General features: G+C 39.6%; 1 protein-coding gene across 1 annotated transcript in view; it reads right to left on the bottom strand.

Annotated features, from left to right (window-relative positions):
* Nucleotides 1-654: 654 nt before the first annotated feature.
* The window catches only part of SEC61A2 (SEC61 translocon subunit alpha 2), a 28499-nt gene continuing 14108 nt past the window's right edge, over nt 655-15045 (bottom strand). The window contains exons 6-12 of the mRNA XM_039245998.1: nt 14876-14985; nt 9359-9512; nt 8196-8356; nt 7673-7870; nt 5909-6100; nt 4946-5022; nt 655-1593 (exon numbers count right to left, since the gene is read on the bottom strand). Of these exons, the coding sequence (XP_039101929.1) occupies nt 1407-1593; nt 4946-5022; nt 5909-6100; nt 7673-7870; nt 8196-8356; nt 9359-9512; nt 14876-14985 (1079 nt within the window). The 3' untranslated portion in view covers nt 655-1406. The remainder of the gene's footprint in view (nt 1594-4945; nt 5023-5908; nt 6101-7672; nt 7871-8195; nt 8357-9358; nt 9513-14875; nt 14986-15045) is intronic.

Below are 15045 nucleotides of genomic sequence, written 5' to 3'. Positions count from 1 at the left end.
ATCATATATGACAACACTGGATCCACATTTCTATTCTAATAATGGTCTGAGGCCCTTAGGAGATGACCCCTGTCCCTATCCTGCCAGCCTCTATCTGCCTGGCCCCTGTAATTGTTTGGTTTTGTGATCCTAGGCTAAAAAAGATATACTTCCTGCACTTAATAAACAACAGAAAATCTTACTTCTGAAAAGGAACTTTCAAAAATTAAGTTTGACTTTGGACAACAGAACACCTACTTTAAAAAAATTATAAAGAGTTACGCGATTTCAAATGGAGGCTGGGATGTTATCTGAGACCACTGTTTTCCTATTTGTAGTATCAGTCACATAACTGAGCACCTTGAAGTTGGTCGTTTCCTCAACCGTTTTAGGATTAAATTCTAAACTCATTACGTTTGATCTCTTACAACAGACCTCTCAGGATGGGTTTTGTATGACAGCAATGAACCGTATATACAAATAACCTTAGAAATCATTTAATGTCCGATTTTATTTTTCCAACACAACTGAAACAATTTTATTAAATAAAGGTTTATTTTCTACTGTTTACACTCATGTTGCTGCTGTAAAGTACAACAACATACACAAATTCCTAGCATGAATTACTCATTGTTCACCCCCACTGAACTACAGGCATTGCTTGAGAATTAGATCTTTGCTCTAGGGATTAAAAAAAAAAAAAAAAACAATTGGGGCATCGTATCTTGAAAGCATATTCTCCAGTGATGGGCTGGAATTCGAAGGCATAGCCAATACAGTCAAACAGCACCGACTGCTGTCACTAGGGAGGAAGGAATGAAAGTCAGTGAGTCCTTACAAGCGGCTGTTTCCAGGAACAGCTGGAACCAAAACCTGATTCTGCCCGTCTGGGCTGAGTGGCAGCTTTGAGGGGACGAGAAGGGCGGTGGATGGAGAGGGAGGAGGGGAACGTGGATACGATGAGTTAAAAAAAGTATAAAAAGTTAATTATATCTAAAATACAGATTAGATATAAATGTTCCAGAACTCATTAAATAAGCTCAAAAATACTGGAAAGTGGCAATCTGAACTACATTTATTTTTAAACAAGTGGGGGGAATATCGAGTGTTTTGAATGTTGTGTGCAAAACTGATCCACGTCACCATCTCACCGTCACAACTGAACATGGCAAGGCGGGCACGCTGGTTTCCAGCATCACAGGCAACACTACGAGTACATTTTTTAACGAGTAATGTAAACTTGAGTTTTAAGGCAGCTGGTACTAACGCTGCACACAGGCTTAGCTCAGTGCCCATTTCACGAATGGGACAGTCAGCACTTGAAAACAAAGTGTGAGGGAAGAAAAGGGGAACCAGCATTATATGACAAAAACAATGTGTCAAAATGATTTTCCCTTTCACACACACAAGAAGAAATACTGGAACAGTTAGAAAAACAAAGCACCCATCCCGCCAACTTCAGCCTGCTCCTTGACAAAAATTTCAAAATACTGATAAATAATGGTGACTGCGAGCAGAATCCCAGTGCCTGAGCCGATGGCCCCGAGGAAGTCGGCTAACACCGACAGGGCGCCGATGCACAGGCCCCCGAATGCGGCTGCTGTGGGGATGTACCTGGAAGACAAAATCCTGGGTCAGGCGGTGTAGGCAAACAGGAAAAGGTGCAACAGTCAGAAACAATACACTAACGCATCGCTAAACAAGCCCGTCGTGAACTCCATCAGGGAATGACCTGTTTACCCAATAGTTACATGTAGATGAAAACTTGACCATTAAGGGAACCATGTGACCCTGATTTCCAGAAACCAGTAAACAGCCAAGAAAAAACAGTACGTGATTTTTATGGCAGGTTAGAATCCTTAACAGACTTAAGTGTCAAAATCGTTAATATTTTAAATAGGTCATCTTTAGCTCCCTCTTGTAGATGAAGAGTAAATTTCAAAATCCTTTCTAAGTATCAAATTTCTGTGACAAGATGTGAATGATCCTCTTTACAGTAGTTCAACCTTTACTGCACATTAGAATCACCTGCAGAATTGTTTAACACAATCGAATTATATTTAAAATACTCCAGAAAGGGGGGTGGGGAAGACTGAGGAGATGGCTGATGAGCAGAAACGGCAGAATGATGCTAACTACCGAAGCCAGATACAGCTGGGTGCCCGGAGGTTCATTCTACCACTCTGCGATCTACATGCTAGAGACATATAAAAAATTACATAAAAATACAAATGCCTGTTCAATAAATGGTTCTGGAACAACCAGATATCCACATGCACAAAAAGAAATCTGGGACCCTATCTCATACCAAACACAAAAACAGCTCCAGGTGGACCACAGCTGAAATGTGAGAGCCAAGACTCCTAATGGAAAATAAGAATAAATCTTTGTGACCCTGGGTTAGGCAATGGTTTCTTAGATAAACACCGAGACCAGCGCAACGCAACCAAGAGAAACTGAACTCTTGTCAAAATTAAAAACTTGTGCAAAGGACACCAAGAAAGTCAAAAGACAACCCACAGAATGGCAACAAATTATTTGTAAGTCATACACCTGAGAAGAGGCATATCCAAGATATTGTTATAAAAAATTTTACAACTCAGGGCACCTGAATGGCTCAGTCTGTTAAGTGTCCAACTCTTGGTTTCAGCTCGGGCCATGATCTCACATTTCATGAGTTCAAGCGCAGAGCCTGCTTGGGATTCTCCCTCTTCCTCTCTTTCTACCCTTCCCCAGCTCATGCACACTCTCCTCTCAAACTAAAAAAAAATTTTTTTTAATAACAATCAAATAATAAGAAATTTACAACTCCATAACAAAAAGACAACCCAATTAAAAACGAGCAAAAAGGGGCGCCTGGGTGGCTTAGTCGGTTAAGCGTCCGACTTTCCGACTTTCGCTTAGGTCATGATCTCGCGGTTTGTGGGTTCGAGCCCCGCGTCGGGCTCTGTGCTGACTGCCAGCTCGGAGCCTGGAGCCTGTTTCAGTCTGTGACTCCCTGTCTCTCTGACCCTCCCCTGCTCACGCTGTCTCTCTCTCCTAGAAATAAATAAACTAAAAAAAAAAAAAAAAAACGAGCAAAAAATCTGAATAGACATTTCTCCAAAGAAGATACACAAATGATTGATCTAACACATGAAAAGTTGCTCAATGTCATTACTCATCAGGAAAAAGCAAATCAAAACCACAAGGAGCTACCATTTCATACCCACTAGATGGCTAGAATCAAAAATCATGAACTAGTGCTAGCAAGGATGTGCAACAACTAGAAGCTTCATCCACTGCTGGTGGTGGGAACGGAGAGCGGTATAGCCACTCTGGAAAACAGTCTGGCAGTTCCTCGATACGTTACACACAGAATTATTGTTTGGACTCAATGATCCCACTCTTAAAGGAAGGAAAACATATGTCCACACAAAACATGTACAAGTATGTTCTTAACAGCATTATTCATGAAAGTCAAAAACTGGAAACAATGAAAATCTCCATCAACTGATGAACAGATACACACAATGTGGTACAGTACATCCACATAACGGAATATTATTCACAAATAATGGATGAACCCTGAAAACATTATGCTAAGTGAAAATATTACAAAAGATCACAATTCCACTTAAATGTAATGTCCAGAAAAGGCAAATTTGTAGAGATCAAAAGTAAAAAGTGGCCTGGGGCATGGTAGGGGGCAGCAGGAATGGAAATAACCAACAGGTAAATGGTGTTTTTCCTGGTGATGAAAAAAATTTTTTAAGTTTAAAAAGTAATCTCTACAGCCAACGTGGGGCTGAACTCATGATCCCAAGACCATGAGTCACATATTCTTTCAACTAAGCCTCCCAGGTGCCCTGGTGACAAAAATGTTTTTAAAATTACACTGTAATCATTACACACTCTGAATATACTAAAAATAAGCAAAAACACTACACCATACACATGAGTAAATTACATGGTATGTGAATTAGCCCAATCAATAAAGCTATTATCAAAAAATAAACTAATGCAAAAAAAAAAAACAGAAGGAGGGGCACCTGGGTGGCCCAATCGGCTAAGCATCTGACTCTTGATTGCAGCCCAGGTCAGGATCTCAGGTTCCTGGGATCGAGCCGCCTGTCGGGCTCCGCATTAAGGGTGGAGCCTGCTTATGAGCAGGCGCCCACAAGCGTTCTCTCAAAAATAATAAACTAATGCATGGGATCCACCTTAGACCAAATAAATCCTAATTTCTAGAAGTGGAATATCAGTTTTTTGTTGTTGTTGTTAATTTTTTTTTTTTGAGAGACAGAGGAAGAGCGGGGCAGGGGCAGAGAAGGAGACACAGAATCCAAAGCAGGCTCCAGGCTCTGAGCTGTCAGCACAGAGCCCGATGTAGGGCTCAAACTCACAAACTGAGATCACAACCTGAGTCAAAGTCGGACGCTTAACAGACTGAGCCACCCAGGCGCTCCTATCAGTCCTTTTTAAAAGCTCCCAAGTGATTTTATGTGCAGCTAGATGACAAGGACCTCCAATCAAGAACATTTTAATACTCGGCTGACCAGTGACAGGAACACAATTTTTTTTTTAATTTTTTTTTTTTTTGGTTTTATTTAATTTTGAGACAGAGAGAGACAGAGCATGAATGGGGGAGGGGCAGAGAGCAAGGAAGACACAGAACCCGAAACAAGCTCCTGGCCCTGAGCTGTCAGCACATAACCTGATGTGGGGCTCGAACCCACAGACCGTGAGATCATGACCTGAGCCGAAGTCGGACCCTTAACCAACTGAGCCACCAGGTGCCCCACGGGAACACAAAATAAAAAATCATTCCAATGTCAATTTTGCTGTGTGTTAAATTTTGGTTCTTCTGTGTGATGTAGAAGAAAAATGCTTCATATTTAAACACGAAAACATTTGACAATAAAGACTGACAAACCAGGTACATATGTATGTACACACACACATGGGTTAAATTTCATGACCTTACCTATTAAGTTCATGAACCATAGAGGTATCTCTGTGGCCCCTCATTACCATTTGCTGTTCTTTAAGCTGTTTAGCAACCTGCCAAGAGAAAAACAACTTTTAAAATCAAACTCTAGGGGCACCTAGTTGGCTCAGTCAAGCATCCAGTTCTTGATTTTGGCTCAGGTCACGATCTCATAGTTCACGAGTTCAAGTCCCTGTGCTGATAGCACAGAGCCTGCTTGGGATTCTCTGTCTCCACCCCCCCCACCTTGCTCCACTCTCTCCCTCTCTCTCTCTCTCAAAAATGAACATTAAAAAAAAATTCAAGCATGGGGCACTTGGGTGGCTCAGTCGGTTAAACATCTGACTTCGGCTCAGGTTATGATCTCTTGGTTCAAGGGTTTGAGCCCCACATCAGGCTCTGTGCTGACTGCTCAGAGCCTGAAGCCTGCTTCATATTCTGTGTCTCCCTCTCTCTCTGCCCCTCCCCTGCTCATGCTCTCAAAAATAAACATTAAAAAAATTTTTTTTAATCAAACTCTAATATTTCACTGTTTACTATCTACCAGGCTCTGTGTGAAGTGCTTTCCACACACTAATAAATAAAATACAAGAATCCTGGAGCAGGTGCTGTGATATCATTACCATTACACTTGTGGTCCAATTCTGTGCAACCACCCATATACTAAACCAGTGTTTCTTATCTTTTTTATTTATCACCTCCCTAAACAGAAATTAAATACTAAGGAAAAAGAATTTGTTGGGTAGGGTTAAGCTTTGGAGGGTCACAAACCATTGTAAAAATCTAAAAATTTTTCTACCTTCAGAAACTGGCTTTTAATCCCCCACAGGTGACATTACGTCATTGCAAATATATGACTTAAAGTTGAAATTACAAAAGTAATTAAGAGTGTTCCAATTACCATTTTTTGACAGCTAAAAATTAAAAATGTCTTTTTTTTCATATAAAACAAATACCTACATCTTTGGCTGAGGAACCAGACACCTCTATCCACGTCTTAGAAAAGAATGCACATGATCCCAACATGAAGATGATATAAACAACCACATGGACGGGATCCTCAAATATGGCGCCCATGGACTCGGGAGGAGAAAGATAATAACAGAGGCCGCCCACTGGATAAGAACGAGCAGGTCCTCCACCACTGACATCCTACAGGACAAGAACAAGAAGGGGAAACGGTCAACCCAACTGCTTAAGATATATTTTTATGACTTTTCAAACTCAACAATTATGTTTTAAGCTCAAAGCACTTATAGCTAATGGTCCTATGTAACTTAAAGATTTACTTTTTATATCTGATATCTTCACTCCTTCCAAATTATTTATTTAATATCTTGTACATAAAGGACATTGTGAATATATTATTAACAGAAGAGTGACCTTTTAAAAACCAACATTATAATACACCTACGAAAAAACCTTCCTTCTCTTCCTAAAACGGTTACAGAACTGGGAACAGTGTATATTCTGGGGTATTTGGGGTGGAAAGCAATTTCTGGCCACAATGATTAAAATGTCTTGTTCCTGAATATACATTTCAAAATGTTTCTTTACTGTGGCCCTGCAATCACTAATCTCCAATCAAAAGCACTGTTTATAGACAAATTCAATTACCCAGTAATTATCTCATTAAAAAGAATCTTCGTTAGATCACAGCACAATCTATATACAACCACTCAGTGTATTTATTGCTCTGAAATTACCATAGTCATGAATTTGCTGGATTATTAGCTTGCAAGAGGAGGGACTGCATCTTCCCTCCTCACAGGTAATCATATTTCTGTTCCATGAATGGAAAAAGAGTACTATGGATAAAGGGAATCCTATTTCCTTCAACTAATACTCAAGAGTTGCTGCCTTACCCTGTCAAACTTTAAATTTAAAAAAAAAAAATGTCCTTTAGTAAAAGCAGAAAGATATGTCACTATAACTTGCAATGGGAAAGCCAGCATATTAAGATAAAGGCATAGAGCAAGCACCTTATTTCAGGGCTTATTAACGTAGTTGGTGAAATACTAATTCTACACTAACATGTTCTGTAAAAGAATAAAGGCTGAGTCTCCTTTAATTCTATAGTTGTAAGGGGGAAATATACTCCGTGGTCATATGACAGAATTTAAACCACTTAAAATTCAATGTGACAAGAACTCGCACTCCAGTAACGATGACATGGCTGGGCCTCTTTAGAAGAAGATATGCTGACAGGATCTAAAAAGGGAAGTCAGAGAGTGCCAGATTCTATTTCTGGTAACTGTTCTCTCCTCAGGCCAATAATCACATGCCTCTCTCTAGCCCAGTTCATCACTACTAGTTTACTGCCATTCAGGCCGTGAAAAATGGGGGGTGAAACAGTAGATCTCAATACCCCTCATGCAGTCAGCAAACAGCTTCTTTAAAAAACATTCCAGACAACAGCAGAATAAGATAATGAAACAGGGAGGCGCTTTCATGAGGCAGCTGTCACTTTAACCTTAAGGTCCCTCCGGTGAGATGTGAAAATGCTTCCTAGACAATAGATTAATACAAAGAACCTGGCCAATCTTAGTTTTACACCACTCATCAATCCTTTAGAATAATGACAAATTCTTCTCTAGGTCAGTGAATGTGAAAATGCTCTAGCAACTGCTTCAATTTTGGCTCATCTCTTTTGACTAAAAATATAACCATGAAATGCAAATTACAATAAATGTGAATGCTTAGGATAAATAACAAAATACTCACAGCCCACTGTCCTAGTAAATTTACCAAAAAGTTGCCACTAAATCGAACAGACAGCATCTGGGAAATAACATACAGGTTTGACACTAAGGCCGACTGGAGAATTATGGGAATGTTCGAGGTGTAGAAGAGCTTGATGGGATAGCTACTGTACTGTCCTCGATAGCGGGCCGACTTAATGGGCAAGTCAACACGAAATCCCTAAAAAATGAAAAGGAAGAGGAAGTTAACAGTAACTGCCCACATCAAATAAAGAACATACAGACGGCAGGCAGGAGCGCCGCAGTGGGGCGTATGAAAAGGCAACGCTAACGTTTTCCCTTCCACACATGCACACAGAAAGGGAAATCCTGTTTCAGGCCATAACCATCAACATTTTGCACCCTGAAGTCCAAAGAACAGAACTATTTGCTTGACTACATTCTGCAACACTTGTTAGATGCTAACATTTCAAACGGCATGCTCTTCTTTAAAAGCAAAATAAAAGCCCACATCCCATGTACTTCAGTGAGGAAAGCAGACTTACCTGAAAATATATGACAACAGCAAATACAAAAACTGTGGCAATGAGGTTCATGAGGTTGGGTAAGTTCTGCCGGTAGAAAGCCTCCCTTAAAGCTCGGACCTTGTCTGTCCTGGTGGCCAGTAAATGAAAGAGAGCTATGACCGCACCCTCAAACTCCGTACCTGATAAATCAAGATAGAAATGGACTGTAGACTCGTTACCCCAAGTTGTCCCAGAATCAAACAAATAACCTTGACACTCCAGTATATGGCCGAAAATGGGAGTCAAATAATTCACCAATGTTCATTACTCTATAACTCTACAGCCATGTGTGGGGCTTCTAAAAATAGCTACATCGTTGAGGCAAATGTATTTCTTTTAGCACAAATCTCAAGCTTTCTCAAGGGACTGTTCCTGATGAAAACAGTCCAAGTAGAATGAACCTAAGCAAATATTTAGGTCATAATGATTTGCCTCTCCTTTAGTTAAGGGACGTGAAGGGGAGTATTTTCAGATGGGGTTGGGGGGAAGCAGCAGCAAAGCAGAATAAAGATGTCAGAATCAAAAGATCTATGTTACTCTATCATGCTTGCTTTTAAGTTGGTTTTACCAAGAATATTAACAAACCATCACTGCTATTTTCCTAAGGCTGGGATCACTCTGGATGGTAACCACTATGAACGTTGCATGGCATTTGAGAGAAATGGAAACGGGGAAGAGGAAAGACAGAATGAATTATGTCAAAATTTAGTTGCTGTTACAAAGCCAAGTAGAATAGCAGCAAAAGTATTAGTGCTTCTTCATATAATAAATAATAGTTTTTTCATTTGAAAACTCTTAATCCACTACCTTTTTATCCCCCTGGGAATGTGGAAATTCGTCAAATCAATGACTTCTGCAGCAATGGCTTAAGCGAGTAACATTTTTGAAAAGCTGCTTGCAATCAGTCAAATTTTGAACGAGCAGAGGCTAAAATTTAGATACTATTCTTTTTGAAGTAATACTTCATACTCCACAAATCTCTGCTGCTTAGCTCTTGAGCAGTCAGCGTCAGTGGTCCCCTGGGAGGGCAGACCCCTGGGAGGGCAGACAGGGGGTCTCCAGACATGTCCTGCTCCAGGACAGGTTACTTTCCAGCACACATCCAGCAAAACTCGTGCAGTCGCAGACACTGTGCAATGTACCTCTGCCAGTGTTAATAGTAGTGGGACTAAAGGCCTTCCAGACAATGGTTTCACAGATGTTGGTGGCAATAAAGAGGGAAATACCAGACCCCAAGCCGTAACCCTTCTGTAGCAGCTCATCTAACAGCAGCACAATCAAACCAGCAACAAACAACTGTGGGGAAAGAAATGCAAGTAAGCTGAAGCAAGAATCAACTCAAGAAAGGGGAAGATGAACACCATTGACTACTTTCAATGTACGGGCATTTTTAAATTTAAAACCTAACTATTGCAGTATCACTGTTACCACTCTGCATCTTTTTAACCCCTCATTAGTATAGACAGAAGGCAGTTCTGCCAATCAGAGGAGCGGAAATATTGTTATATTATAAAGTAGACATTTCGACCTTTAAAGCATATTTATAAACCATCTGAATAGTTTCTCTTATAATGTTTAAATAAGGCCTATTGAAAAGCACACTGAAAACAAAAATGTTCAAAGTTGTTGAATTAGGACAGCAAGAAACTGAAAACATTCCAAATCAAAGACCAAATGAAATAAGGTATAATAACAAGATGCAACCGTATAGCATCATTAAAGGACAAGTATGTGAACTACACTGATACCTTTCTGAAGTCATTATATGTAATACTTTATAGATTATGTTATATATACAGTTGACCCTTGAACAACTTGGGTTTGAACTACACAGGTCCGCCTATACAAAGATATTTTTTATAAATACACTGAAGCACTATAAATGTATTTTCTCCTCCTTATGATTTTCTTAATAACATCATTTTTTCTCTAGCTTACTTTATTGTAAAAATTCGTTATATAATACACACAACACACAAAATATGCGTTAATCAACTGTTTATGTTACCAGTAAGGCTTTGGGTAAATAGTAGGTTATTTAGTAGTTAAGTTCTAAGGGACTCAAGTGCAGGAACTGGGGGGTGGGGGTGAGGGGGTCAGCACCCAACCCCTATGTTGTTCAAGGATCAATTCTAATACACATAGAATAAGTAAAAAAGAACACAAATTAAGATGCACAGAGATTGTAACAATGTAAAAAATGCATTCTATACATACAGAGACAAGGACTGAATGTAAATTTGAAGACAAGGATTTGCCAGGTTCTTAAGCTCATCATTTTTTAAAAAGTAAAAGCATACTAACTTTAGTTTATGTAAAATTGAAAATTCTTAATGTTCCTCTTGGAGAAGACATTTCTATAAAAGCATGCATCAATTAAAAATAATCTATAGCCTTGCAAGTGACCTCCGCAGTCGTGACACCTTCCCTGAACTTCAGTAACCTGATCAAGAGGGGAAGAAAAAAATGCTTCGGTGCCCCCAACCTCACACCTGTCCCCATCTTAAAAACCATCCTACGGGGCGCCTGGGTGGCTTAGTCGGTTAGGCGTCTGACTTTTGCTTGGGTCATGATCTCGCAGTTCGTGGGTTCGAGCCCCACGTCGGGCTCTGTGCTGACTGCCGGCTCAAGCCTGGAGCCTGTTTCAGTCTGTGACTCCCTCTCTCTCTGACCCAACCCTACTCGCGCTGTCTATCCCTCTCTCTTAGAAATAAATAAAACATTAAATTTAAAAGAAAAAAAAAAAAAACCCATCCTACGTAACTGAGGAAATGCCACTTCCATTCTTCCCAGCTCTGAACCCTCCCACCCTCGTATTTACTCAGTTTACCCAACATCCCCAGGTAGAAGAGAGAGCAAACAACTACCGTACGCCATTTTACGCATGCTTACCTGCTGCAGGTTTTTTTTTCCTTAACTTTCATTTCAGTGCTTGGAGACAGCCTACTATGTCTATTTATAGTCTTTTAGTTTGACTTTCAAAGGACCGGAAAAAGGGTACAATTCTTCAAACTTCTAAGAGAGCTCATGAATCCTTTACTGTCTGAAAACCAAGTTTACCACTTTGACAAGATACAAGAGAAGTTAGGACTTAATACTGAGCTTTTATTTTTTTACCACAATTATGTAGTAAGTAAATAAACACTCCCAATCAGAAACCCAACCCTGTGCAGGGAATAAGAGCTCTCCACAACATATCAGCCCACTGAAAGGTAGGAGCCTGAGCTTCGGAATAAACGACCTGTCGAGAGTCACCGTCACTCTGAAACACCTGTAATTCTCCAAACCCACTGTTCAGACCAATGACCCTCAGACTAGAAAGGGATTCATGTGTATCCTGTGAAAATCAAACTCCTATTTTTCTAACTGGAGAAAGGAATTCTAGAGAAACCTAAATGAGAGACCACTTCTACAATCAAAGGAATAAGATAAAAGATGGTGGAAAGTATATGAAGTATGCCTCTGACGGGGATGAGAAACCAGCAAGTTACCGCACCTCACTGACCAGAACGGTGACAGAAAGTGAGCGCTTCCTGCACGCTCTTGTAGAATGTACCGTACGTGTAAGTCTCTAAAGTACGCATAAAACAATTTAACTCTGCTCGTGCATGCGCGCGCGCGCACACACACACACACACACACACACTTAGTTTGACAAAACAACACTTACCTTTCCTATGTGCCATGCACACTGATAGTTTCTATTCTTTTATTTTCATCAAGAGCAACTATTTAGATTTCAAAACTCACTAGTTGAAAGACATGACCATGAATGAAATAAGAATAATTAAGACGAGAAATACCGTACACAAAGGTATTGCAAAGTTTTCAAAATCTACATTTCTAGGTGAAACTCACTGCTCCAATTGTATCTCTTCGGTCTACCCAAACATTTTCAATGTTAGCAATGCCTTAAAGGGACGTGCTACCCGTCTATGATGAAACAAGACAAATTTTTCTCTACAGTAACACTGTAAGAATCAATCTCAAGTGTTTGTATGCCAGAATTTATGTTTCAAAAAAGGATATATCCACGTATTCATTCCTGGAATATTACTATTCCTTGACTTCTGATACTGGAAAAAAACTAAAATGGCTTAACTCCATTTTATCTCAAATTCAAATTCATAATGACTCTACAGAAGTTAATACTTCAGCCCAGAACTGGTCAGATGAGGTTCTTAAAAAATCTGAAAGTATCTTGGGAAGCCTGGGTGGCTCAGTGGGTTAAGCATCTGACTTTGGCTCAGGTCATGACCTTGTGGTTCATGGGTTTGAGCCCTGTGTCGGACTGACGGCTCAGAACCTAGACCCTGCAACAGATTCTGTGTCTCTGTCTCCCTCTGCCCCTCTCCAATTTGTTCTCTGACTCAAAAATAAAAACATTTAAAAAAATTTTTTAAGAATCTAAAAATATCCTTACTAAAATACTAGAAAATTTTTCTGGAGCATAACGTTCTAATAGTTAAGTGCCAATTCTGTCTTGTAAAAAATCAGGGTTATTCTCAACTATGGATTGCATGAAGCAAAGGCTATAAAGAAACAGAATACCGCAACAAGTGATGTATCAGTATCCTCAACAATGCCAAAAGCACGTGATCCTGAGCACTGACAACAAAATCACTTTTGAAATCTTCTCTCCCAAGACATTCCAACTCTTCTTCCTCTAATTCTCAAAGGTTATAAATTTGCCAATCAAGTGTTTTTAAAATAGAGAAATAACAATAATGTCATTCTAAAGAATTCTACCTTATAGGTAGGAATTCTCCTACCAAATAGGAGCTCATTAGGGCTCAGAAACCTACCAAACTCTGATAATCCATTGAAATTCCTCCCCTTGGTCAAAAGATATTTCCATCTAGTGAGAAGAGTCCTCCCTGTTGTTAATGATACCAATAAATATACTTGAACATACTAATTCTCCTTGTTCTCAATCATACTCACTAAATTATCTTATTTTGATTTGCTTCCTATATAATGTTTCTCATTCAAAAATAATGGCCAACCACGCCACTCTGAAACGATCCTCTTTCTCAATGTATATATTAATAATTTGGTATTTCAGTTTTATTTATTTCTAACCTTGATCTTTTGGCGATTAAAAACACATTCCTACACGTGCCTGGGTGGCTCAGTTGGTTAAGCATCCAACTTCAGCTCAGGTCATGGTGTCACAGCTCATGAGTTTGATCCCTGCACTGGGTTCTCTGCTGTCAGCACAGAACCTGCTTCAGATCTTCCATCCTCCTCGATCTCTCTCTCTGCCCTTCCCCGGCTGGTTTGTCCTCTCTCTCTCTCTCTCCCCCCACCCCCACCTCCCCTTACCCCTCAAAATAAATAAACTTAAAAAAATAAAAAATAAAGACAACAGAGGAAGTCAAACGGTGTCCCTTTAAAAAAAATGTTCCTAATGAATCCTAATTCCAGAGTGAACAAGAGGCATTTCCAAAATAATCAAGACTCTAAATGCTCTAAATGCTATTAACTTCTCAAACTTCTTTTCAAAATCTCACAACTAATCTAGAACTTAAGTACAATCCATTCTTGAATAGCTTCTCTAAATGATTTTTAAGGATTGTACATTAGAGAAATACCTTCTAAGTTTGACACACTTTAAGATACTTAGGAAGAAAATTACGTTGGCCTTTAAAAATTTCAATTCCAAAAACTTAAAAAATAAAAAATAAAAATTCAGTTCCAAAGGGTTTATTTTAAAAATCCATGGATTATACGTATGTGGGTTCACGTATTTTACTGTTAAGATGTTGTCGTGTCATTATTTTGTGTACCACTAAGAGAAAAAAATACTGTCAATTAAACTATGGCACAGTAGCTTATCAAAGATTTTATTTTCTACCTATAAGGAAAGTTACTTTCTACCTAACCACACATTTGTCATCTAGTTTGTTCTGTGCCTTTGTGCCTGTACAGTGACTGTTCACAACAAATTCTAGGCTCTTCAAGACATTTTATTTTATTTATTTATTTTTTTTAATGTTTTTTATTTATTTCTAGGAGAGAGAAAGAGACAGCGTGAGCAGGGGAGGGTCAGAGAGAGAGGGAGTGACAGACTCTGAAACAGGCTCCAGGCTCTGAGCTGGCAGTCAGCACAGAGCCCGACGCGGGGCTCAAACCCACGAACCGCGAGATCATGACCTAAGCGAAAGTCGGACGCTTAACCGACTAAGCCACCCAGGCGCCCCTCTTCAAGACATTTTAAAGAGCAACCTAACTCAAAAACACGTTACAGCAACAATGCACAAAACCAACTGACGTAACGACCACACGAACAGCCTTAACCAGCTGACGCATGCACACAGGCAATGACCACCATCACTACTGTCGCCCGGCTGTCAGCGACCGGGAGGCACCATCAGCTCTAAGAAAACATCCTGGCCTCAGAGACGTCAGAAAGTAAAATATGTGCATCTTAGAAACAGCGAAATACAGTTGATCCATAATTCTTTACACCATGTGGCTATGAGGCTATTATAATACATTTTAATTTTGTACATCAATACAATTTTTATGTGTCACTTCAATAATCAAATCTTATAATTAAATAATCCAGATATTAATCTATCAGTCACCTAAAGAAATGTTAGAAGAGAAAAAAGAGATCAAACTGTTATCTGCAAATGAAAACCTGGATTTCTTACCTGAATGATGATGAGGAGACAGATGCCGGCGCCCATTTCAGCAGGGTCCCCATACATGCCCGTCATGACATACACAATGGCTTGCCCAATGGTAATGATCATACCAAAGACTGACAAAAATCGGGGGGGAAAGGAGTACATGCTTACAACCAGAGAAAAAAAAAGACTAG

The sequence above is a fragment of the Hyaena hyaena genome, unplaced genomic scaffold (assembly GCF_003009895.1).
Source record: "Hyaena hyaena isolate Hyena2069 unplaced genomic scaffold, ASM300989v1 scaffold_276, whole genome shotgun sequence".
Classification (NCBI taxonomy): domain Eukaryota; kingdom Metazoa; phylum Chordata; class Mammalia; order Carnivora; family Hyaenidae; genus Hyaena; species Hyaena hyaena.
This window is presented reverse-complemented; position numbering and strand designations above follow the sequence as displayed.